Below are 25,534 nucleotides of genomic sequence, written 5' to 3' on the forward strand. Positions count from 1 at the left end.
TGATCCTTCCTACAGCAAAACTAAAGGAAATATCTTCCAGGAAGAGGTAAAGATGAGAACTGACACATACCACATATGCACACACACATATAATTTGGCAGTAAGACTTGCAGCTTTCTCCTGGTACTGGTGGTGGCTGGCAGAGGGCAGTAACAGCAGCAGCCACCCAGAGCCCTCAAAAATGAGTTCTCAGTCACCTGGAAAACCTTTTGTCCAGACTCAGGAGCAAGACCAGTCGTTAGCAGTCTTCCATCCCTAACTCTCATATTGCGGCAATGACAGATCCTCAAATTCTGTCCCATAAATTCTGAGGCAAAATGTCACTATACCACAAAATCGTTGTTTTACAAGTATAGAGGGTGGGCTACTTACAGACATAAAAAAAACCCAACACAAACCACCTCATACAGAAGACAAAAAACATTCTGGGTCTCTAGAAGTTCTATCTTGACTGAACAAATCTGTATCATCTTTTTTGTCCTCTTCAGTAAGTTATACCTCCCCCAACACACTCCATAGAAAATAGTATAAATAGTATGCATAAAGAAAAAGATTAATATGTGATTTGTGAGTAAGCACATATTCTCTATGATTTACTGCCATTTGAACAGAAGCATATTGTTCTTTATGTAACGTTGCAATGCAAGCTTTGTTTTTGTTTTTGTAATCCTATTAAAATCCACAAAGTACTTTTGGTACTAATGAGGCAAAATATTTAGTAAGAAAGGAGCCACATTAAATATACATCAACTATTCTGCATTTACAGCAGCTGGAATATAATTACAAAACCTCACTTTCCAGGAACAGTCTCAGTACTATTCCACTTCAAGTAACCCCAGGGAACACCGCACGAGCAGATACGTGAAAGCAGTTTCTATCTTTTTTCCTAGTGCATATGGGTCAGCGTACACAACATCAAACACAGACCTCCTCCCTTACCACTATCAATACTGACATGGAAGCTCTGATTACCATTGACCCAAGGACTTCAGAGTTTAAAAGTGTGTGTCAGCATCTTGCTGGGGACATCCCACATGGAACATCTTGGATGCCAGAGCCTCACTCCTTCAGTGCAGTGGTAGCTCTCCTTTCAGCTCAGGTGAGGGCCTCCTGCTGCTGATGGATGCTCCCGAACACCTACTGGAGAGCTGGGGTGTTCAGCTGTCCTCAGTCACCAGAACCTTGACTGAGGAATGCCTTGCTATTACTCAGTCACCTTACCAAAAAAGTAATTTTGCACATTCAGATCAAAAGTAAAAATAAAACAAACATATTTAAGAATAAACATCCAGAACAGTGAATACAGCTCCAAGTTTTCACTGCAGAGAAAAGATGAGAAAGTGGAAGAAAAATTAGAAGGTAGGGTTGGGTCCAAAAAAAATCTCTCTCCTTGTCCACAGTCCTCCTTGTCCTCTCTTCAGCAAGCAAGAGTGAAGCCTCCGTGCAAACACAACACGTCAGTGAGCACCCACCACAAACAATTTACCATAATGGAGCCTCTATCAGAGTATACCCCATCTGAGAGGAAAAAACACAACTGTTTTAATTGTTTGTACTGGGTCAGCATGCCACACTCCTGCTCTTGCGCCACCCTCACGCTCTACCCTAAGTAGCCATGTTAGGTAGACCCACGTACACACCTTGCACCCATTTATATGCTAAGCTAACTCTGCACCAAGCTGCTCTGTCAGCTTTTTAGTTTAGTAACACTGTTGACTGAATTTTTCTGGTTTGTGAGTTGAAACAACTCAGCATAGGTACAGATGAGCACAGGAGCTGGCAAAAGTGGCTGTGGCAGCAAAAAATTAAACCTCCTTGTAGTATTTTACCTAAAAATCCCTTTCTTTGATGAATAATGTTATCTCTTACCACCAGTTACCCCTCTGAAGTCTTCTAGGTGTATAGACAGACCTAATCTACACCAAAACCTACTGTATTTATTCTTCTCCCAGAAGACAGAATCACAGAATCACCATGGTTGGAAGGGACCTCTGAGATCATAGAGTCCAACCTTAAAAACAAAAACCAAACAACAACAAAAAAACCCACAACACACAACACCCCACCACATCACACCCACCCACAAACCAATTATCTTGGGCACTAGAGCATGCCCTGAAGAGCCACGTCTACACGTTTCTTAAATACCTCCAGGGATGGTGACTCCACCTCCTCCCCGGGCAGGCTGTTCCAGTGCAACCTAGTCATTTTTTTATTAGCACTTTAAGTCAAGTAAATGTTTTCTTTGTTCTTCATTAAGATGATCGGGTTTTTTTTTCTTGAACATATAAACACCACTGAGATGCTGTCATCTCCTGTAGTTCCAACAGTTGAACAACAGTGTTTTGCCTTAATAAGGAGTAAGACACCTCTTTGTCTTGAAATATGCGAGTAAAGTGTGATGAGAAGTACGAAGTACAGTGTAAGACAATCAGTGCAGTAATGCACACACACCTAATAAAGGACATCTAAACAGGATAAGTGTATGTAGCTCATTACTCACTCTTAACTAAAATTAGACATGAAGGGATGACAAAAGGTTTAGAATGCCTAATCCCCAGCCTTCCCTTCCCATGCATACTGCAAGAACTATGTTGTTCCCTTTCGATAACTCTTATTTCCCCTTCATTTCACTTTCTGAATTGCTTTTGTTAACGGAAGTAACGTCTATTCCAATTTTAGTGTCAAAGCTACACTCTAGAAAACAAAGCATCCAAATCTTCAGTTCTGATTTGTTTTCTTTTAAGAAGGCATTCACAAAACTACCAGGCTTAAAATTTAACATGGCCTGAAGTGTGTCTTCCCTAAATGCTTAGCCTTCCATGAAAATAAAAATCTATTACATGAAAAATGTGTTCAATAGGAATGCTAATGAATTTTACCAAAGCTTTTTGAACTAATGAAAACAGGGAAATTCCTTTGAACAAGTCAAGCTAGTCAATCAAAAAACAATACAGAAACCCTAATGGAATTTACGACTCTTTACCACCACCTCATATATTAGTGCCATCACTGTTCCATGACATACAGTGTCATATGCCCCAAATTACATACGTGTGCTAAAAGGTAGAATAACAAATAAATCAGCCCACTTACCGGTTTTCATATCGAATGTCCACGCAGGTATAGCATCTCCTGGTTTTACAGTACTTGTGGAAAGAGGAAGTGTAATCTGAATGTGACCATTTACTTTCAGTTCTTTCCCACTCAGAAGAACATTTACGCATACTGCGGCAAGAGGAGCTAATTCCATGCTTTTGAAACCTGAATGTGAGAAATATCTTGTCTGTAATTCTCCATTCATAGTATAATTTGAAAAAATATTTAGAATTATAAATCTATCATTATAACTAAAGGCTCATTCACATCCAGCTACACAGTCAGCTGTCACCAACTTGGCCAAATAAAAATAAACATTTCTTCTCTTCTGGACCTTAAAAATCTTGTGATTAAAATAAAAATAATTCAATTCTATATCAACTCTGTAAATGATAAACAGACATTTGATGTATAGGTTCAATGTTGACTGCAGAACCAAAGGTTAGGCAAAACTTGGCTTAGAAGGGGGGAAGAAGGGTTTTTCCCCTCAGATAATTTGCTTAGAAAATAGCTAACCCATGTGCAATGTAAATAATATAAGAATTTTTGTATAATTGCAATATACATAACATAGAATTAAACTGAAGATATGCAAATATGACTGCTGCATTTCTCCTTAGCTGAACAGTTCTCTTAAACTTTCCTGTAAGGATTAACTTTCTAATTTGGCAGTTATAATTAACTGAGCAGTTAATCATGAGGTTCATCAAAGCACTCAAAGGCAACATTGCATATAAAAAGCTTTACAATGCAGCCTGAAAGTTTGTTTCTTTTTTTTTCCCCTTACACTAATTTGCAATACTTCAGAATGCACAACATGACAGGATGGTGAAAGAAGCTGAAACAGAATTACTAAGTACCAGAATAACGTTAAATCTATGCAAGCTGTTAGAAGTTGGTTGTGAGAAAACTCCTGGTGCATCGGATATCAATTAGCTTCCACCTGCCCTAAAAGAAAGCTTATTCCTCTAGGAGTATATGAATAATTTAAAACACATGCCAGACTGATTGAAAGCAAAACTCAAAGGGGGGAAAATACTGCTTATTCTCTTATGCTTCACGTTTAAAGAGGTGAAAAATAGATAAGTAAAGTTTTACAATATGTAAGTCAAGATATCAATATATATGATGATTTTAATTCAATGAAAATTAAAGAAACGAGCATGACAAGTTTCAAATAAGCCAAGTAGTGGCCTCTTCATGCACTGCAATGGATTTAAGAGCCTCATGGCTTCAGGTCCACTGGGAATAAAAAGAAAAGAGAAGAACAAAAGAAAGATGCAACTGCACACAGTACAATCTAAAAAGAGATTATTGTGCTTATGCAAGTAAAAATATCCGATAGAATGACAAATACTAAAAAATCCAACTGCATATGAGCACAGTTACAATGACTCATGAAACCACTTTCTGCTTCTCCAGTGGAATAGATGCACAGAAAACATTATTGCAATTGTGCTCTGTATGCATAGTGACTACTTGGTTTTAAACAGCCTTACGCAGATTAACTCTCTGTGAGCCAAACTACAGCTTTCACACAATTTCTATGCTAGGTGTTAAGTTTCTACAGCCAAGCATTTTACTGAAAATGCAGAAAACCCCACAGCTGAAATCAACTGCTGTAGTTTCACTGATTTCTTTAGGTTCACCTAGTTTACACTCTGGCCATAACCATATTTTTAAAATGTTTACTAAAACAGTTCCACAATCTCATGAAATCCTGAACATATATATATACACACACACACGTATGTATATATGAAGCATACTCTAAAGGAGTATTTCAGTGTAGTAAGATAGGTTAAGTTCTCTTACCACATGGAACAAGATAAAGAGCAACATCAATTACCTGATGCTCACTCCTGTAGAACAAAGCTTTGTGATTTAGTGCAATGGAAGCAGGTTCAGGCACTTTTAATCTAAGTACATGTTTTTCTGAAACAGTGTGCACTCACATGCATTATAATTTGAAGATTTCTTCTTTTAAAAAAATCCTTTAACAACATATTTACTTACCTGATTTATTCAGAAGAATTCCTGTTGTATAGAGAAAGCTGTCCACTTTCAAAAATTGCTCTGGCACTGTCAGATAGGCTGTAACATTTGTAATATGGTGATTTGTTGGAAGCTTTATTAAATATTTTGGAAACTGAACACTTGGTTGAGATTTGGCATCTGTAAAAGAGTAATATTTTGTCTTAGCAGTGGTAAAACAGAAATCCATTTAGCGGAACAACCTGTTTTCACCTATTTTCTCCACGGTTTGTGTATTTCTAGTTTAGCACTTGTCACAGGGCATTGGGACTGCATGGCAAGATTTTGGTAGCAGAGGAGCTACAGGAGTTGCTTCTGTGAGAAGCTGCTAGAAGCTTCCCCTACATCCAATAGAGCCAAAGCCAGCCAGCTCCAAGACAGACCTGTCACGGGCCAAGGCTGAGCCCATCAGCCATGGTGGCAGTGACTCTGTGATAACATACTTAAGGGAGTGGGAGGGGAAATGCACAATTGCAGACAGAGGGAGGACTCAGAATATGTGAGAGAAACAACTCTGCAGACACCAAGAAGGAGGGGGACTGCAAGCCCATTCCCCTGCACTGCTGGAGGGAAGAGGTAGAGAAATTAGGAGTAAAGTTAAACCCAGGAAGAAGGGACGGGTAGGGGAAAGGTGTTTTAAGATTTGGTTTTATTTCTTATTACCCTACTCTGATTTGTCTGCCAATTAATTGAACTAATTTCCCCAAGTTGAGTCTTTGAGTCTGTTTTGCCCATGACAGTTGAATGATACCTCCCCCATCCTTATCTTGAGCCACAAGCCATTTGTTGTATTTTCTCTCCCCTGTCCAGGTCAGGATGGGGAGTGACCAAGTGGCTTTGGTGGATGCCTGGTGTCCAGCACGGGTCAGCTCACCACACACAGCCACACATACACCTACACAATGAACTTAATAATCTGGTTTAAAGTAGATAGGTATTATACAAGAATATGAACATGACTTTTTTTTTGTATGTGTACAGATGGTTATCACCAAGTGTTTAGATTATGGTCTGCATCCACTGAACTTACCAGAGAGTTTTCCAGTAATTAAGACAGTATCTTCAAACAGCCATATATTAGCTTGACTTTGTGGGAATAACGAAAGCGTCACAGAGGAGTATACTGTGGAAAGCGATAATATGTTACATTATGCAACCAAAAAGAATCCTCTAAGATCTCCAATTCTGAAGGAATAGCGAAGAGTGCAGTTAAAAAATAGAGTATATGAAGACTGGATAAACAAATTTCTCCCATAATTTGAGGAGCAGGAATTTTAGTGGTTAGGTAGGAAAACCTCTGTAGTACGTTTGCTACTGTCTTATGACTTCTATAACAATAAACAAGTGGCTAGAATTCTTAAGAGTCCCTACCTTTTTATTAAAAAAACCCCAACCATTTAGCTTTTTTAAGACCATGCAATAGTTAAATAGGAAAACTTGTGAGGAAAAACTGCCGAAAGGAAGCTGCAACAACAGGTTATACCTGTTATACAGGACTTAAAGCACTGGCACTCCAGGAATCACTGAAAGCAACATAATTTTTGTCAAAACACATTACCAGCCCTTTGCTAAATCTAGGTAAACAATTTCTTAGAATACACTCATGGTATCGCAATATAAGGTTAGTTATAAAGGGCTATTCCCTATTTCACAATAATAAGAATTTTGAAAAGTCTGACACATCATTCACCCTTACATCTGCATTGACAGGCACTACCTCCCTGGACTGACTTGATTCAGTCATTTTCAGTTGACAGTAACTACCCAGACTGCTGAGGAAGAGAGAAATTTAATTACCGCCAGATACAGTTTAATAATAGGACTGTAAGATGCTTACGTACTTGGCATTCTCCCAGTCTTCCAAGGCAAAGGTGTTAAGATGTAGCCATCCTTGTACGATACGATGGTTAAGCTTAATCCTAATTTGTAGGGAACTTTTATTAACACTGCTCCATTGTTTCCGGTAAGAGTAGAATTTGTCTTCGTGTAGTTAACAAACACTTCTACAACCGCTTGTCGCAGGTACTGGTGACTGATGATGTCATTTACTTGAACTTTTAGCGTAAAAACAGATCCTATTAACAGAACGGGAAAACAGGAGGTCATAATACATTTTAATTAAAGACCATAACTTAAATTTGTAAATAAGTCATAGAGTTTATAACTTAGCTATTCAGCCACAGTATGGTGGGTCTCTATCTCTGACTAAAGGGAGGGGTAATCATATATTTATATACCACAGAGAAGGAGGAAGCAAAAAACTCCTTGAGATGGGGCACAAACACACCAAAAGATGTTTACCAAACTCAGCAAATAAAATACCCAAGTGGTTAAAACAGCCCAAACAACCAAAACTAAAATTAAAAAGCAATTTTCCCCTTTTCATGAACAATGCATCTGTGGCAACATGAGATTCAGTGTGCTGTGCAATACCACACTGATAATACAGTCTTTTTATCCAACTCTAACCTCTGGCTTGGGTCACACATTTAAAGATGCACTTCAGGTTTCTAAAAACAGAGAACCTCGTGTCTACAGACCATGGGGCAACATATTTATTTTTACATGTGTAAAATTATTATAAAGTAACCAAATGCATCCTGACAATTTGTTTTAATCTATCATCTCCCACCAGATTTACACTTCTGGTCTAGTTTTGACCTTTGTGTATTGCAGCTTCTAAATAGTATTTGTCTACTGCTAATTAGAGGATCTAACATTCCTTTACAATACCTCGTGTCTTGCAGAGATCATAATTAGAGTGACTGTGCAGTACATCAAAGACAGGAAGCCTGCCTGGACAACAGTCTCAAGATGCTCTGAATTACATTCAATTTCTCCCACCTTCATTGTAAATAAACTATTAGGGAATCTTTTCATAGACAGTAGGTACATGAAAATGGACAGAATTCCATGTTAATTTCATGTGAAATTGATTTACTGTCATAAATTAATTTGTCTATGGACCATTGTTAAAAATATTTCAAATAACACCAGTTTCCCAGTATTTTGGTTACAGACATACTATTATTTGACAGCATCGCACTACTTTATACCCAAAGATTTTCAAATACCTTAATTATGAATATGCATTTGTATTTAGGTCAATTGTCAGGCTAAGTTTGTTTGAAATTTATCTACATGAAATCATAGTTCAATATCATTATGTTCTCCCCCCTATAATTGAGACTGACATGGCACCAAAAGATTACAACCATTGACCTTGATTTAAATGAACGTGCCTTGAGAAGCCGAGTCCAATCCATCAAAAGAAACCCACTACATAGTAAAGACACCCAAGTTAGGCCTCTCTGAAATAACTGTTTATTTAGATGTATTGTATGCATGAAGCATACCATATATTCCAGCAAAAAATGACCTGCATACAACAAAAGCTACATTGGCCTCATTTTATTACTATTTATGGCATACTCAGCAAAAACTTAACAGCCCTGCCAGTTTGATTCTCTACAGTGTTATAGAAAAATCTACATCTCCTTGTGCAAATTAATGTACACTTTCAAAAAAAGAAAAAAACGCCAGTGGTACTTGAACATATTTGACTGAATTAAGCAGAAAATGAACAATACTCTTAAAACTATGTCATCTTTTTTTTCTTATGCATGATATTTCGAGAATAAAATAGCTTTTACATTGCTGTTGCTGGAGAGCTTTAAAATCACGTAATGATTAAAAAAATAATTATGTCATGTAAGCAAATTATGGCTACTAAATAGATATCCAGGCATTGATCCACTTACACAAAAACTAGCATGAATCCAGTGGTTTCCAAAACTTGGAGGACGGATCATTTGCCCTCAGCCAATGACTATTTAAAAGGCTAGTAAACCAGGAAAACAGACTGTGTACAATATTCGGATCCTGTAATTTCTTGGAAGCCAGAAGTATCTTGTGAAATGGCATTTAAAAAAATAAGAAATTCAGTAGCACAAAATTCAAGCTCGTGCCAGTAGGAACCAATACCAGAAATGTCTGGTATAAACCAGTATTTGAACAGCTAGAATCAAGCCAGCAGGAAAAGAGCAGGAAAACAGCTGAAATAAGTCATAAAAAACCTAGAATGTACTCAGAAGGACACTTCCTTTCAATCATTTTGCACTTCTAATGTGTACTTTTCCATTTCCTGTTAACAAAAATTCTAATGAAAATACAGGGGTGGGGGAAATGCTACATCCCGCCTTCAGCTGTTAGTAAATTCAAAGGTTATTTTTGTGCAAAAATATTTTTTCCTCTCATCTCCTTCAGTTACAGCCATATAGAGCCACACTTTTTAAAAAGCTTTTGGTTGAATAAAAAATTGACTGAAAAAATGTAGAAAACTATTTTCACTCTCTCACAGTTAACTGACAAATATTATTGGCTAGTTTAGCCATGCTCAACTTTCATTATATCTTTCTCCTACGGGTTCAGAAATTGCCAGAGTATTTTTAAAAACTGATACTCTGCCTAAAATGGTGCTGAGAAGATGCAAAATTGGGTTCATAAACGCAGACTGAAATCCTGGGGAGAATCACTGAGACAAGGGTCTCCCATGTAAAAACAGAGTCTTATACAATGCAAGCTCTGAAAGAGTAATTACCTGCATATTACTGTCATATGTAACTAGCAGTTACTCAAGTGAAAAATGCTCACTTCACACCCATTAATATTAAGACAAAGATTAAAGGAGACTCGATCCCTAGTTCTCATTGCTTTTGGCCTTATCTTTTGTGCTAATACAAAAGTCTTCCTGACAAGAGAAAGGATGCCAGTCGGCTGGGAATTGCTCCCTCCCTGCAAATCATATATATGAGTGAATCATAATATTTTCTAATATCAACCGGAATACACTCTGCCAACAAATCACTTGAAGTTTGTGTGCAATGATTTTGGAAAGACTTTTCTTTTAAAAAATAGATTTCCATTTCCCAACAGTAACAGTGCAGAAGACAGGAGCACACAGCATTACGCCTCTGAATCCAAATGCTACTGAAATGATGAGATGCAAAAAATTCTAGTTAAAAAAGCCAGAATCCAACAGCAACAACAATTTTCCTCCCCCGCAGCCTTGTTTCACTGTTGTTTTGTATAAAAGGGAGTGCAGCAGAGCATCCTACAGCTGTAGCAGCTCAGCTAAAAGCAAAACAATCCTGAGGTCCTAAGAGCTCAGACTGTGCGTGCAGTGATGCTCCAACATGTATGACTGATCTGTGTCTTTCCAAACCTCACATCCCTTGACCAACTCCCTTACATGCATTTAATGTGCCAATTTCCGATGAATTTAATGGCATTGAATTATTAACTATGTCATATTAACACTTATTAAACCTAATAGTCAAAGAAAACCCTGCTTTTTTGTTCTTTTTTTTATTAAAGATCTTAATGCACAAGTTCTTAAGGACACTTCTAAGTCTCAAATATGATGAAGACTGTGATAGGAATTTTTTAATCACAATAAAGTGTACTGCAAAACATTTCAGATGCAAAAATGAACTGTCGGTTAATTGTTTAACAAAACCAAAGCTGATAAGCTAAACAATAGATCAAACTTGTGCTTTTTTTCTGGTGTCTAGCACTTGTCAAACACAAGTGGGTCAACTGTATCTCAATATTAAAAAGATTTGACAGAAATCCTACAATTAGAAGGACAAACTCAGTCTTGGCTAATTTGATTTGTGCTGCCTCAGAGAAAGGGAGATGTGTCTCTTGGCAAGTCCAGTGGAAATGCCAGATTCTACGACATTTAAACGTTTGCTGATAAATGTTCATTCAAAAGAAGCAGTTATTTAGACAAAGGGAAACAAGGCCTTCTACCACACTTGGCTACTTAAGAAATGTCACAGACAGTAAAATATGACATCTCATTTCTTCAAGCAACAACATTTAATGCCTGGTATTGGCTTCACATCACTGCCCTATAACTCAGAAATCATATCACAGAATTAAGCCAAAGAACGGCTTGGAATAGCAAGATGAGTACAAAACATAGAGATATTAAAGAGAGAGATGGTTTGCACTGCTATGTAATTTTTTCTTAATTCTCTACCTGCAGATGTGTCATCTAGTTACCATATTTATCTGAGATTTAATTAACAGGGTCAAGGCCAGAGACTTTACAAGCAGCAATATATTCCAAACTACACGTGTCATTAATGGGGAGATACAGCAGTGAACACACACACACACGCAGGGCACTGCCCAGGAAATATTCCTACACATTCTGCAACCCAGTCATAAGTCCCTTCTCTTATTTAACAACAAGGTCTTATAGCAGAAGAGGTTCTACACCTTGAAGGAGGAAGTTACTGTTCTCAAACACACAGACAACTACCCAATTAAGCAATTATCTTGCAGAGGGAACAGTAACTTAAGTTAAAATATTCATTAGTTCCTTCAGAGGAGGAGACTTTTCTCATCCTTGCCTAGAGATGTTTAAACCCCTACCAGAAAAGGCACATGTTACGTGTGTTTTATAGAAACTGCCTACACTGTGTTACCACCCTCCCAGCTAACCAAACCGATAAAATGCACGCTGTGCTATTTGCTTGGTCTGAGCTGACAGAACAATCATTTTTCCATCTTTTACATTCACAGAACACCATATTTTTTGGCTTAATATAATTAGAGATATGAAAGGTGCACTGATCTGTAAAGAAGAAATTACACGTTCTAAGAATATCAGGTTTTACTACATACGCAGTATTGCAATGAATATCACCACTGAGGGGAAAAAAAGAAAAAACCACAATGAAACACATCACCTACACAGTCAACACACATCTGGCTGTAGTAAAATAAGGTCATATAAAAGCAATCCTCCCACCCGCAAAAAGCAATCATTGCTTCTTAAAATTTCCTTAAAATTACAGTAATGCCAGTAACGAACTCTGAGAGCATATCTATAAAAAGTAAAAGCCTATTATACCTTTAAAGCTCATTAAAAATCCACGTAGATGAAGGTGAGCTGTGGCAGCAACTAACTGGCACGGGAATGATTTAATGCTGAAGTAAGCCCTCCTCACCACAGCGCACCATCAGTCTGCGGGTACCTTTTGTTCTTTATTAAGGCACAACGCATTGACACACTACGGATTTTTCTGCCTTGCACAGTGCATTAAAATGCCATAATAGGTGACCTCTAAACTCTAGCAACTATTTTATGGCCATACTCTGACAGTTATTGTCAGATACTAGGATAAGCTCTCTGACCGGTTTTCAATTATGCTTCGCGTAGCTATCGTATGACCTGCAAATCTCATTAATAACCCCTGCATCCTAGCGTGGTCTTCATTTTCTAGCTATCAGCATTCTTTTATGTTGTCTTACCCCACGCAATCATGTATAGACCCTACATACAGTTGGGCATGTACGTATATAAAGACATTTCTAACTCTACACATACAATTCTGTATATTCCAAATTGGTAACAGAATATATAATTTAAAGCCTGATTATGTGATTCTATATAAAGATATTTATATGCTGTTCCTCTGATTTCAAATAATAGCATAAAGTAAGTGCAGAAAATTATTTTTCCTCCCTAAAATGACAAAGGAATACTACTAAAATACAAAATCTAAGCAATCAGAAAAAAAAAACCCACTCCAAATGTTTCGCCCTCTGCAATTTTAACATAGTCTTTATTAATTAGTTACAAGTACAATCAACACATTACATTTTCAATGCATTATAACTAAACTGAGAAATGAAGAACCTCGAACAGTTCACAGAAGGTCTGAGGAAATTCACCAAATGAATACCTGACCAGCTGTAGAAATCAATTTCTCTGGAAAGGAGAATGTGAGCTTCAGATAAGAACAACACACCCAGAGGATAACAAATACAATGATTCCACCTGGCTGAAAAGAGAAAACACTTGGAAGTTGACAACTAGCCGACACGGATTCATTCTTGCACTTAGCAGAAGGTGAAAAGCTGTGTCACTCCCTCTCCAGAATCACCCTGGGAGTTAAAACTTCCATCCAGTGAGCAAAGATCCACCAAACCCCCCGTAAGCGTGAAGCCAGCACTGACCAACACGGGTGTGTAAGGACTGCCCGGGGTTGAAGGTGGAGTTAACGCCACCATGGAATCTATACAGTACAGTTCTCTAGCTTAGCATTCCCTTAAAGTATTTTAATGCAAAATTGAAAATTAAGATATATACTTAATCAAATCGCTTTGGCAAAAAGTTCTGCAGTGGCACAAAAATACATCACCGGCTTCCAGGGACTAAGCTGCAAAAGAGGGTCTGGGAAAGTAGGACAGCAAAGTATTCCCACTGCCCTATTTCTGGTCAACCAATTTCTACAGAAGCCATCAACAAAATCCCAATTATGGAAGAGCAAAGGCTAGATCCTGAGGGGGACAAGCAATGCTTTTTACACAGAGAAAGGCTGTTACAGTAATTTTAGAGGAGAGAGTTTAACCCAATCTAGTCTAAATTGGATGTCTCCAGCAAGCACTTGCTTCATATTCAAGAGAAACTCTAACACCTTAGGAATTAGGAAAAAAACATGAAGACACTGTTACCTAAGTAGGGGATTTGTCACCCATTAGGCCACTCTGGTAAGCTTTTGCTGGAAAAAAATATTATTTTCTGAGAACTTTTCAAACATTTTCTTTTATATTTGCTTCAAATAAAACATTATTTCAGATACTGAGAAACACTTCCTTACTTTGGTAGCCTATGACAGACACATGCAGACCACAGCACATTGAAATTATTTACTAGAAACTCATTCATATTGATACATGGATTATTCCAGCACATACAAGTATTCAGGTAGCCCTTCCTTCCCACCTTACTGAGGAAAAAATAATAAAAAAATAGTACTTCAGAAAACATTTCACACACTTTCCTGAATCCTCAGTTCCAAACCAAGACCAGGCTGCATCTCCTGAAACAAGTGGATATGTTTGCTTTTAAGAGCCGAACAAAACAGCAACGTAGCGACCATAGCATATGACAGACACATGCAGACCACAGCATATGGAAATTAATTTACTAGAAGCTCATTGATATTGATACATGGATTATTCCAGCATATACAAGTATTCAGGTGGCCCTTCCTTCCCACCTTACTGGGGGAAAAAAATAATAAAAAAATAGTACTTCAGATAACATTTCACACACTTTCCTGAATCCTCAGTTCCATCTGGATGTCTCCAGCAAGCACTTGCTTCATGTTCAAGAGAAACCCTAACACCTTAGGAATTAGGAAAAAAAATGAAGACACTGTTACCTAAGTAGGGGATTTGTCACCCATTAGGCCACTCTGGTAAGCTTTTGCTGGAAAAAAATATTATTTTCTGAGAACTTTTCAAACATTTTCTTTTATATTTGCTTCAAATAAAGCATTATTTCAGATACTGAGAAACACTTCCTTACTTCCATAGCATATGACAGACACATGCAGACCACAGCATATGGAAATTAATTTACTAGAAGCTCATTGATATTGATACATGGATTATTCCAGCATATACAAGTATTCAGGTGGCCCTTCCTTCCCACCTTACTGGGGGAAAAAAATAATAAAAAAATAGTACTTCAGATAACATTTCACACACTTTCCTGAATCCTCAGTTCCAAACCAAGACCAGGCTGCATCTCCTGAAACAAGTGGATATGTTTGCTTTTAAGAGCCGAACAAAACAGCAACGTAGCAAAGATGTAAACCCAACAATCTACTGTGATCTCAAATAAAAACATCTCATCCTTGCTCCCATTGCTTTCTGAAAACTATTTTTCCCAGCTCCTATTTCTCCCTGCCTCTCTTAGTGTCCTCTTTTCATGGTGGAGCTCTGTTCAGTCTTCTTCCTCCCAGTATTCATCCCATCCTGAAGTCATCTCTGTGATGACGACTCCCCGTGATATTTTACCTTGTGAGATTGCTGATCATGAAGAAAGATCAATACTTTTCTACAGATGACGGTTATTGTAACCTCATAAACTAAGAAGAGAGTGATAAACGCATTACATAAAATTAAATGCATTGAATCAAACCCATCAGGATGTGCCCTTTAAAAGGAGACCTGAAATCTAGCAAACCCTAAAGTCATCTCTGTGATGACGACTCCCTGTGATATTTTACCTTGTGAGATGGCCGATCACGAAGAAAGATCAATACTTTTCTACAGATGACAGTTATTGTAACCTCATAAACTAAGAAGAGAGTGATAAACGCATTACATAAAATTAAATGCATTGAATCAAACCCATCAGGATGTGCCCTTTAAAAGGAGACCTGAAATCTAGCAAATCTGGCAAATTAGAACATGATCCATAGCAAACTTCAAGGTTCTAAGTAAATTAGTAGGTCAGAGACTAATTATTCATTTAGTTCAAAAGATATCCAAAATCCAGTTTGATGATATAATAAAACTGCATCAGACAATATGGAGAAACTGACCATCTGCTGATATACTGGAAAAAGCATTACGTGACTGAAAGACTACAGGGGATTGCCTGTGGCAAATTAGCACATGATCCATAGCAAACTTCAAGGTTCTAAGTAAATTAGTAGGTCAGAGACTAATTATTCATTTAGTTCAAAAGATATCCAAAATCCAGTTTGATGATATAATAAAACTGCATCAGACAATATGGAGAAACTGACCATCTGCTGATATACTGGAAAAAGCATTACGTATTTCACAGATCAGAACAAGGCTTCTTTCCCTTCTAAAAGTGATTTCAGTAGCAGAGGGAAGTAAATGAATAAATTTTAAAAAATAAATCACACTACTTTAGAAATAGACTTTTTCTCAGTCATACATTGTAGGGTATTTTCCCAGCACAAAATATTTATAGACTTAGCACCATTTCTTTACATAGAATTAACACTGAATTTTTACTGATTCTGTTACCAGAAAAGAAGTTGTTAATTGAATTTATTTACTTAGAACAATTTTGTTTCATTTAAACAGAATAACTATTATCCTTTTATACCAACATATTTCAGGGGGTTTATACTGTGTACATACGTGCATGCATATATAAATACAAATCTTAAGCATGCAAGAAGAGGACAGGAGTTTTGTTACTTTGTTAAGGAGCGAGATAGAGAAAATTACAAAAAATTCTTAACACAAATCCTGTCCTCAGATATGAATTTAAATTTATGCCTCGTTAGTACTTAGGCACCGAAATAATTTCCAAAGTAGTGAACAGTCCTTAGGTCAGTGTAAATCAATAAACTGATCTCCCCACAACTTTTGGAATCCAGTAAGTTCCTCCAAATTCAGAAGCAACTTAAAAGAAAGACTGAAATTCATCAGGTATAAATATGTCCAATATTCAACACTGACTAACTTATCTCTCATATTTTGATAGAGGATGTACTTGCCTAATGTGAGCCAATTCTTCAGAGAAGTGAGAGTTTGGAAACTCCTAGTATTTTTCAAATAGACATCAGATAACATTCCAGCTTTCTACTTCCATGGTAGACTTGTACAGATACAGACTGCAACACTACCTTGACTTCATAATTAAAATAAAGTTACCACGCTTCACAAACATGCAAACCTTTAGTACTTGTAATTACCTTGTTGGATTTGGATTATTTTATGATCTGCACTATTGCACAGGTAAATTAACATTTCAGCTTTTTCAATTTTAAGATCTGTTGTATATCAAAGTGGACTGATTTCATGAGTTATTTAAAAATATAAAAGCAACAAGCAAAACAATCCTCTCTAGAATCAACAGTTGAGTCATATCTAAGTAGCTACACTTCCAACCAAAATGTCACACCAGGTGCATAAAGAAACTGAGTAAGCATGATATTCATTCCACAAATGTTGACACAAACCAAATATTGATGAAATTAAGGTCCTGCAAAATCAATAGAATAAACCAGATCATTACAGGCTGTATGCTTCATGATTACTACTGCATAATCAATAAACACCTTCCTGGAATGATCATGCTTGTAAGAACCATGCAAGAAAGCCATCAGGCTAATCCATAAAGCTGCTAACAACTCACTCTCCTACCCGGTGGGAACATACCTCCAAACACTTTCAAGTGTGCCTAGTAAGATGTATCCAATAGAAAGAAAACAAGCATTCCTCCTTAAATATTTGTGTGGGCTACCTAAGCAAGAGCTACAAAACCTAGACATGAAATTTACATGGGATTTTTTCCCTTGTATTCCTTAAACACTGCGTGGTATACTTATGTCATAAATAAAAAATCACTGGAATATTTATTTTTAAGTGCATATTAGGTACTGCTGTAAGGTACTTATTTGGTAAGGAACTGAGTGATGCTTTTCCACCATTAGATGCCTTCTTAATTCAACTTACATATTAAAATCAGAATGTTTTACCACCCAAGACAGAACAGGATACAATAAACCAGAATTTCCATTACAGAACTGGATTTCACATACCTTTCTGCACTGGTATACTGGCATCAATAATAACAGTTTCAATAAAATTCAAAATTGACAGCTGCTAATGAAGCTAGGACAATTACAATTACCATAGCAACTCTGCATTTTTATTTGCTGCTATTTTGTTGCATCAGCCAGTCTGGTTCTCAGAACTCTGGTTGCTATGGTAGATGGAAGCTGAGAAACTCACCTTCCTGGAGCAAGGGAGATAGATACGCAGCAGACAAGATGAAATGCTGCAGTCTGCAGAGCTTCACTTATTTAGGATTCATTTATTTTAATATCTTCTTCTGTAATCTCAGATAAGTGAGATAAATGATTAATATTACAAGACCAAAAAGCTTAAATACAACTTATACATCAAATAAAAAGACAAACGTGCAAGCAAAAAAGATTTAAATGAACAAGTAAATACTAGTAATAGAGCTCCTGAAGCCTACAAAATAGAAGACCCTTGCCCAGGCATTTCAGAGGCCATTATAAGATCAGTTTTTTCATCTAGATTACTCACTGCCTAATACCAAACCTGTAATGCTGCACTTTTTTTTTTTTAAATTATTGCCTGTGTCATTCTACCTTGCATCACAGTTGAAGGAAATGAAAAAAATTAATGTTAAAAATTCACACTTTGTTATAGAACACTGGGGAAAAAGTACAGAAGGGAAACATCAAAATCTGCATAATACTCTATCTTAAATATGCTATCTTAAATACCCACATTATACTATATACCCTCAAGAAAAACGGGCAAATACCTATTAGGTGACAAGTACACAACATGCATTTCCCACTCATGAACTTTACAATCAAAGCTTCATTACGTAAGCAGAAAAAAACCCAAATAATTCAGCATCATCTCCTTGACAAAATAAGGAATCCTACCCTTTAAAGGTCAATACACCTGGACAGAGGAAAAATATTCCAGTAACCCTCTAACATGAATCATCTTTTTTTAGCCTAATGGATTAGGTACAGAATTGCTGTCATGTAATTCTTAGTGGTGGGTAGTGAGTGGAATTAGCTGGAAAAAAAAAAAAAATCTGTGCAGGTTCAAACACCACCTTAATTTGGCCAAGTGAGAGAAAAAAAAAAATCCCAGGAAAATGAAGCAGTACCCTCTTCAAACAAGACATTTAATGCCCTGAAGGTTTTAACCTTAAGACAGATATGCCTGTATAAACTCACAGTGGCATAATGTAACCTACAACCTAGTAATTCAAACGTCAGTGCATGTTACTCACTAATCACAAAGGAAAACTACTGATGCATTCAGTGACATCATTCAATAACATCCTGGTCACTATTTTTTACTGAAAATACTTTTCTTCACTCAAAAACTGCAAAATCCCATGCTACTGCTTCAAGAACATATTTGCAATGTTCCAGCAATGTTTGTCTTCCACTAATAGGAAAAGATCCTCTAACCCCTTGGAAGAAGGCCTGTGTGTCAAGACATATATAGAGAAAATCCCATTGGAAGTTTGCAGACCAACATATCCTAACTGTATCCCTAAACATACAGGATGGGCAATAGTTTTTAAATGCACTAGTTAGGAAATCCATCTATCCTAACTGTATTCCTAAACATACAGGATGGGCATTTGTTTTTAAATGCACTAGTTAGGAAATCCATCTTGCAGCAACAGAACAGGAGTACCCAACCAGCTACTGTGTCTTTCATATATAAATCTTTATTGAAGTTGAGTTTCCTAAAGTGAATGATCAAAAATCACAAAACAATAATAAAGACTACATTAGCTTTTAGAAAAATTATTGCAGATTAAAATGAATGCGGATTCCTACTGATTTTAATTAAGTAAAATTCTACAGATAAAAAGAGCTTAAAAAAGAGAAGGAGCTGTGAAATCAGATCACAGGATAAAGCAAAACAATTGAATCAAGACTGCCCCCATAATAACATAACCCCTCTGCATACACAGATGCCACTGAGGTCAGTAGCAATACTGAACACATTAATAATTCAGCCATTGCCACTTGGAATCATTATTGTTCCTCTACAGCTCAGCACAGGATGAAGTGCTCCAGGATCCAGCTAAAGGACAGTTGTTAGAGATGAACATGCTGCCCACCAACTGTGTCTCCAACACAAACACCACCAACACAGACACACAAGTTCTCCCTTCGCAGCAAGTGGCCAAATACCTGTAAGGAATAATTGGAAAACAACTTAGCACCATGGAAACCTTTCTAAGATAATGGAAGTATTTTTATTGACAGAAAACTAAAAATGGGGCAGTTAACACTGGTTGTTTTTTTTCCCCAAAAAATACTCGGATTCACTCAGCACCTCTGATATTGAGCCAACTGGACTGGGGGCAAACAAATCCACATCAGTATTTCTGAGAAAATCTGTTCCATGAAACACTGAAGAATACAGAATTATAGAGGGACATGTTTCCTATATTGTGCTTAGGAGAAAAAAACCCAAAACCAACACTACAGAAGAGGAAAAAGGAAAAAGAACCTGAAAATTAATTAAAAGGCAAACAGCCATGACAGATTCTTTTGCCCAACACTGCACCAAAGCTATGCAGTAACTCACAAATGTTTTGCTGGGTCTCTATTCCAGTCAACTTAATTGGAGGATTTGCTCAATATCAATGGCCCATAATCCGAAGAAAATCTATCCTTCAGCCCGGTGAGAGTAAATTCTCTCCCTTGCTCTCACAAGCAATGAAATATGCTACTGTGATATTTATCACAAAGCATAATTCACATTATTAACAGCTTTTATTGTTCCTAACACATGGTCTACTGATGTCCTGCATTTACCCAACATAAAACCACTCATTTCCCCTCTTCAGTCACTTAAGGAAATGCTTCAAAACAGAGGAAAAACATTTTCCACAACAACTTGAAAAAATTTTTTATAATACCATTAGTGTCTACAATAATTAGAGGCGGCAGGGACCTCCTTATTCATTCCAGCAAAACAGCCTCTGTTTTCAGTATCTTGACATCAATGACCTTTTTTCTAGTTTAGCTCACATTAGCACAGAAAAATTATCAGCCAGATTTGCTACCTCATAGAAAATGAGTTATATGAGAATTTTCTGATCAGTTTCATTTGGGAGCCTTGCCCATATAGTCATTAATAATAAATAAATTTGGTGTCTTGCCAAGTTTCATAAGCAGAAGTATGCACTAGTGCCTATTTCAACAGACTGAGCCAACTGTATACATCATATTCAAAAAAAAGCCCCAAATCAGCAGCAGAGGATATGATTCCACTTTCCTCTAATTTATGTGCATTAGAGGAAAACAGTCTACCCAAAATGAAATGCAGAAGTTTCAATAGAAACATTAGCAGCTGATACACTCCATAGTCATGTACAAGTCCAAGTCAGTGATTTGAGGAGGGGACAAAATCCACCCTTGAAGTCTGTAGATGGTAATGAGCTGAAGATGCTGTCAATATGCTCCAAGGGACCTAGAAAGAGATACGGGCCAACAAGAACAAGAAATTCAACAGGGACAAATGGGAAATTACGCATAGAACGAGCATAATCTTCATTTGATTGTGGTTTACTTCAGCTGCTAATTTTAACACGCTTAGCAAATCTGGCTGGATACATCAGTAGGAGAACAGCATTCTCTGATAACTCGGGGCTCCCAATCCAATGCAAATTCTACACTTTACTAAGAAAATGGGACAAAAAGATAGATTTCATCTTGTATGGACTTACTTGATAATACTTGCAGTCAATGAAAACAGAAACACTGATGACTCTGAAAGTAGAATCAGTTTGATTAGTGAAAAAGTTGCTGGGACCTGCAACTAAAATAACCTACAACACAAAACCTGCAAGCTGTGTGCACAGTCCAGTGGGAAAGCTCAATTGTTGAACGGAGCTAAAAGACTGATGAGAAGCAAACATTTCAGAAGAAGCAGAGAGACTATTAATGACCATCTAGAAACTAAACAAAAAAAAAAGAAAACCACCTCTAACTTCAATTCTTTCCTCCAAAACAAACTGCATGAAAATGGGTCAGTGCTGCAATTTATCTGGCTATAACTACACTGTGTTTAGTAATCTACAATTCTTTCCTCCAAAAGAAACTGCATGAAAGTGGGTCAGTGCTGCAATATATCTGGCTATAACTACACTGTGTTTAGTAAAAGCGGTCAAACAAACTCTCAGTTGTACATGCTAAAGCACTCATTAATTGAGCGACACTCCATAGACCTTAGAGTGCTTTTGGGGTGCAGCGGTCACATCAATAATGCATTTCAATGACAGTAAGCTGGGGACATGCTGAAGGGTTTTTGAGATTCTCTGTATTTTGCCGATTTGTGACCTCCTAATGCACATGGCTCGATATGTGCCTCACATCTGTAACCACTGCATCATATTCAACACAAAAATCCTCCTGGCCACATGGCTATTCAGCCACAATTTGTGGGTTAACCTGCCACAGCTGCCAGTTGCTCATATAAGACCACACCAAAACAATCGAGTTTTTCAAAATGGGACCAGGAAAATCAAAAGGTAGAGGGTCAAGATTTTTTTTGCTCTCTAACCCACCAAGAGACAATTTATTTCCATGTAATCTCAGTGAGAGGTGACCTCTTCCCTGTTCCACTGGTAGGACTGCACTGTCGTAGGTACCTGGAGCTATCAATGCAGAAGCGAGAAGTGTCACATGGAAAGTTCAACAGGAGGATCTGACACCATAACACATCTCCTTCAACTGTCTCATTTGCACATTGTAAAGGGTAATAATTGTGCCCTAAAGTCTGACTTAGCTCTTTCAATCAGTGTAGACTCTCTTTGAGTCCACATGATGAAGCAAAACCACAATCTCAGGGAAGAGAAAGAAATTGTGGGGGAAAAAAATAAGGATATTGTGAAAACCTGAGAGGATACATGCCTGCACTTGGTGAGCCTCGGGGGGCTTATGCGTACCCAGACCAGAAAGAACGTCACTCCGTGTCAATCCCAGCAGGTCACACAGGATAGATCCCAGGAGCTACATCAGAGCAGAACACACATTACCAGGGTTGTGCCACACATGTACCATAAACTGCAGACCCAGAATCATAGAATGTGTTGGGTTGGAAGGGACCTTTAAAGGTCATCTAGTCCAACCCCCCCAGTACTTTGTTTACAGGAATGCATAATATGCTTACAGTCAGGGGGCAAGCAGAATCATTTGGAAAGTTATGGCAGCTGGTCCAATTGAGACAGGAAAAGGAGATTTTTTTCATATGATCTACAGACAGCTGAGAACTGCTCATGAAATTCATAGCATACGATACATTTTTTTACTTGACAGAACTTCTGGTGCCACACGTTAGTCCTGTGTTCTGCCTGAGAAACCACGTTTAAGGTAACTGATGCTTTCAGAGTGTCCTACACACACACAGGACTATGCCTGTTGTTTATCTCCTAGTCACAGAAGCCTGCTCACACTACAGCACCTGTGTGCTCTCTCATATGGAAGGTCTAAGCATCATCCCTTCCTGATCTGTGTTCCTCCCAAAATGATAGAGCAGTGTATTCACCAAATGTGACTCCTCTGTACAGACTGTCTCTTTTGTAGATGTGAAAGGCAGATGTGGTGGGGCTGTACAAACATATGCTCTATCTGTGCTGCAGCCTGAGACATGGTTTGGAAGGACTGCCCTTTCCCAGGGACCCAGCTCTTCTGCTGGATGGATCTGGAGTCACTATTCCAACTGAAAAGATGAGTTACAGCTTGAGTGAAATCTCCCCTACTGAACACCTGCCTTAGGGACAGAGGGCACTCCTAAAGATTAATTCACTCCCTTGAGCTTTGTAATCTTAAATTCCCTAGCACAAGTTGTTTCAGCATATACACTTCCATATTGCTGATTGTTAAGCTGTGCACACTCACATCCTCCCCTCAAGCATGTTCTACCATGACAATTGCCTTCAAACCTCATGTTTTCTCTACTAGTGCCAGAAAAGCAAAGCAAGAAATGCAATAGCCGCTTTGCGGTCTGCTGAACACAGCTTCCTGTAGGCATTTTATGGAAGATGACAGTTTAGGAGCACACCTGAGATGTGCTGAAACACCTCTGGCAGGCTGTGATCAGGTAGGAGGAGCTAGATCTGGTCGTTTCATCCTACTGAACACAGAAGCGTTATTCGAGAGTACACTAACCGCTGGAGTGCAATGGAAATGCTTGGTGATGGGACTGGGGAGCTCCTGCAGCACCCCAGATTGCATACATCTATGAATACCCAGTGTCAGGAGTAACACAGAATCACAGAATCTTCTAGGTTGGAAGGGACCTTAAAGATCATCTTGTCCAACTGTCAACCTAACTGACAAAAATAGACACCCACACAACAAACAAGGAGCATCATCACTAAACCATACCTCCCAGCACTACATCAACCCGTCTTTTGAACACCTCCAGGGATGGTGCCTCAACCACCTCCCTGGGCAGCCCATTCCAATGGCTGATAACCCTTTCAGTGAAAAAATTTTTCCTAATATCCAGCCTGAACCTCCCCTGGCGCAACACAGAGGACTCATCTGCTCCGTCGCATTGTGCCTCAAATCTCCATTCGTTACAGAAGGATATAACAAACACAAAAATATACAACTTTCAAGACAACAAAGTAACCTGCGCTACCTCTCTAAATTTGACAAGCCAAAAATTAAGTTTATTTTGAATAAGCTTTCCTCTCAGATCTTTGCCTCTGTCTTCAAAGGCTTCATCTTCTAAGTGAGTTCACAGAGAAACCATGCTATAGATCCCCAGTGACCCAGATAGCAGTTGCATTCCAAATCCTGAAACTGCCTTTTTCTGAGCCTGACAGCAATCCTGTGAATGTTTTTACATATCAATTGGCCTTTGATGATTTATCATCTGCCAACAGATCGAGATGTAGTAGTGAAACTTTAACCAAAAAAAACCTGCAAAAACTACCACCTTGCAGTAGGTAGTTTCCTGCCACCCTGGGTTACTGCTGCTTGTTGCCACTTCTCACCGAGTGACTATGGGGCTCGTTTCTGTGAATGCTAAAGCACATTTCTGCCCTTGTCTCTCTCAGTTCTTTGAAAGCTACTACCAACACAAGTTTCTTAAAATCAAGTTTTCTGAGAGCATGACACTGTATAATATATTACAAGCTTCAAGAAAGCAAGCTTTCAGCTCAGGAAGGCTGCCTCTGTCTTCAGAACTGCTCAGTACCTTTTGGTTTATATTTATTCTCTTCCTCAAAAATAAAAAGGTACCTATCTTTATATTTGTGCTCTACCACAGAAAACCCCAAACTTCTCTTTTTCTTGTAAAAGAAACTGAGTAATCTAAATAATTGAACACAGGGACACATAGAAATATTCCAAAATAATTTAATTTTTTCCATTATTCATTTCTGTCTCAAACTGCTGATGCTTTATCACCTCTCAGTGTCCTAATGCCCTTCCTGATATTTTGTTGCACTACTAAGCCTCAGATCAGCACAGAAAGCTAAGTCACTTAAGAACATCAGCTTCAATAAATCAGGACAAGTCTAAATCTTACGTTCTTTCTCTACTTTCTCACCTAGCTAAGAAACCATCATTGCAAATCCCAGAGGCTGAGAATGCTGAGAATACCGAACAGCAAATGAAAGGATGTTTTCTGAGCTTATTTCCATAGGTGGAGGTAGCACGTGTGTAATACTTTGGAAGTTCTATTTCATAATGAAAGAATTATCTTTCACTGTATCAGAAGTCAACTTTCCAAAGTTTCATTAAGGTTCTTTCTATAAAAAACACGTAGATTCCAAATAGATGTTCACATCTGATATATCTAAAACAAATCAAAAAATCTAATTTTAAAGGCTGCAAATCTCCTCCATGTCCAAATAAAAACCAATTACTACAATTTAACCCATAAGCTTTGACAACTTAAAAATAAACCTTTTCCCTGAGACCGATTATATTCCAAGACCTACTGGATAAGAAGGCTGTGTTGCTGCTTGTATAAAACAATTAACCTCAGTGCTGATCCGAAGGC

General features: G+C 37.8%; 1 protein-coding gene across 1 annotated transcript in view; it reads right to left on the minus strand.

Annotated features, from left to right (window-relative positions):
• FAM171B (family with sequence similarity 171 member B) overlaps positions 1–25,534 on the minus strand; it is a 48,245-nt gene that overhangs the window by 12,087 nt on the left and 10,624 nt on the right. Inside the window, exons 2-5 of the mRNA XM_014954583.1 lie at positions 6,976–7,209; positions 6,165–6,257; positions 5,117–5,275; positions 3,098–3,265 (exon numbers count right to left, since the gene is read on the minus strand). Of these exons, the coding sequence (XP_014810069.1) occupies positions 3,098–3,265; positions 5,117–5,275; positions 6,165–6,257; positions 6,976–7,209 (654 nt within the window). The remainder of the gene's footprint in view (positions 1–3,097; positions 3,266–5,116; positions 5,276–6,164; positions 6,258–6,975; positions 7,210–25,534) is intronic.

Source organism: Calidris pugnax, unplaced genomic scaffold, assembly GCF_001431845.1.
Source record: "Calidris pugnax isolate Ruff unplaced genomic scaffold, ASM143184v1 scaffold103, whole genome shotgun sequence".
Classification (NCBI taxonomy): Eukaryota; Metazoa; Chordata; class Aves; order Charadriiformes; family Scolopacidae; genus Calidris; species Calidris pugnax.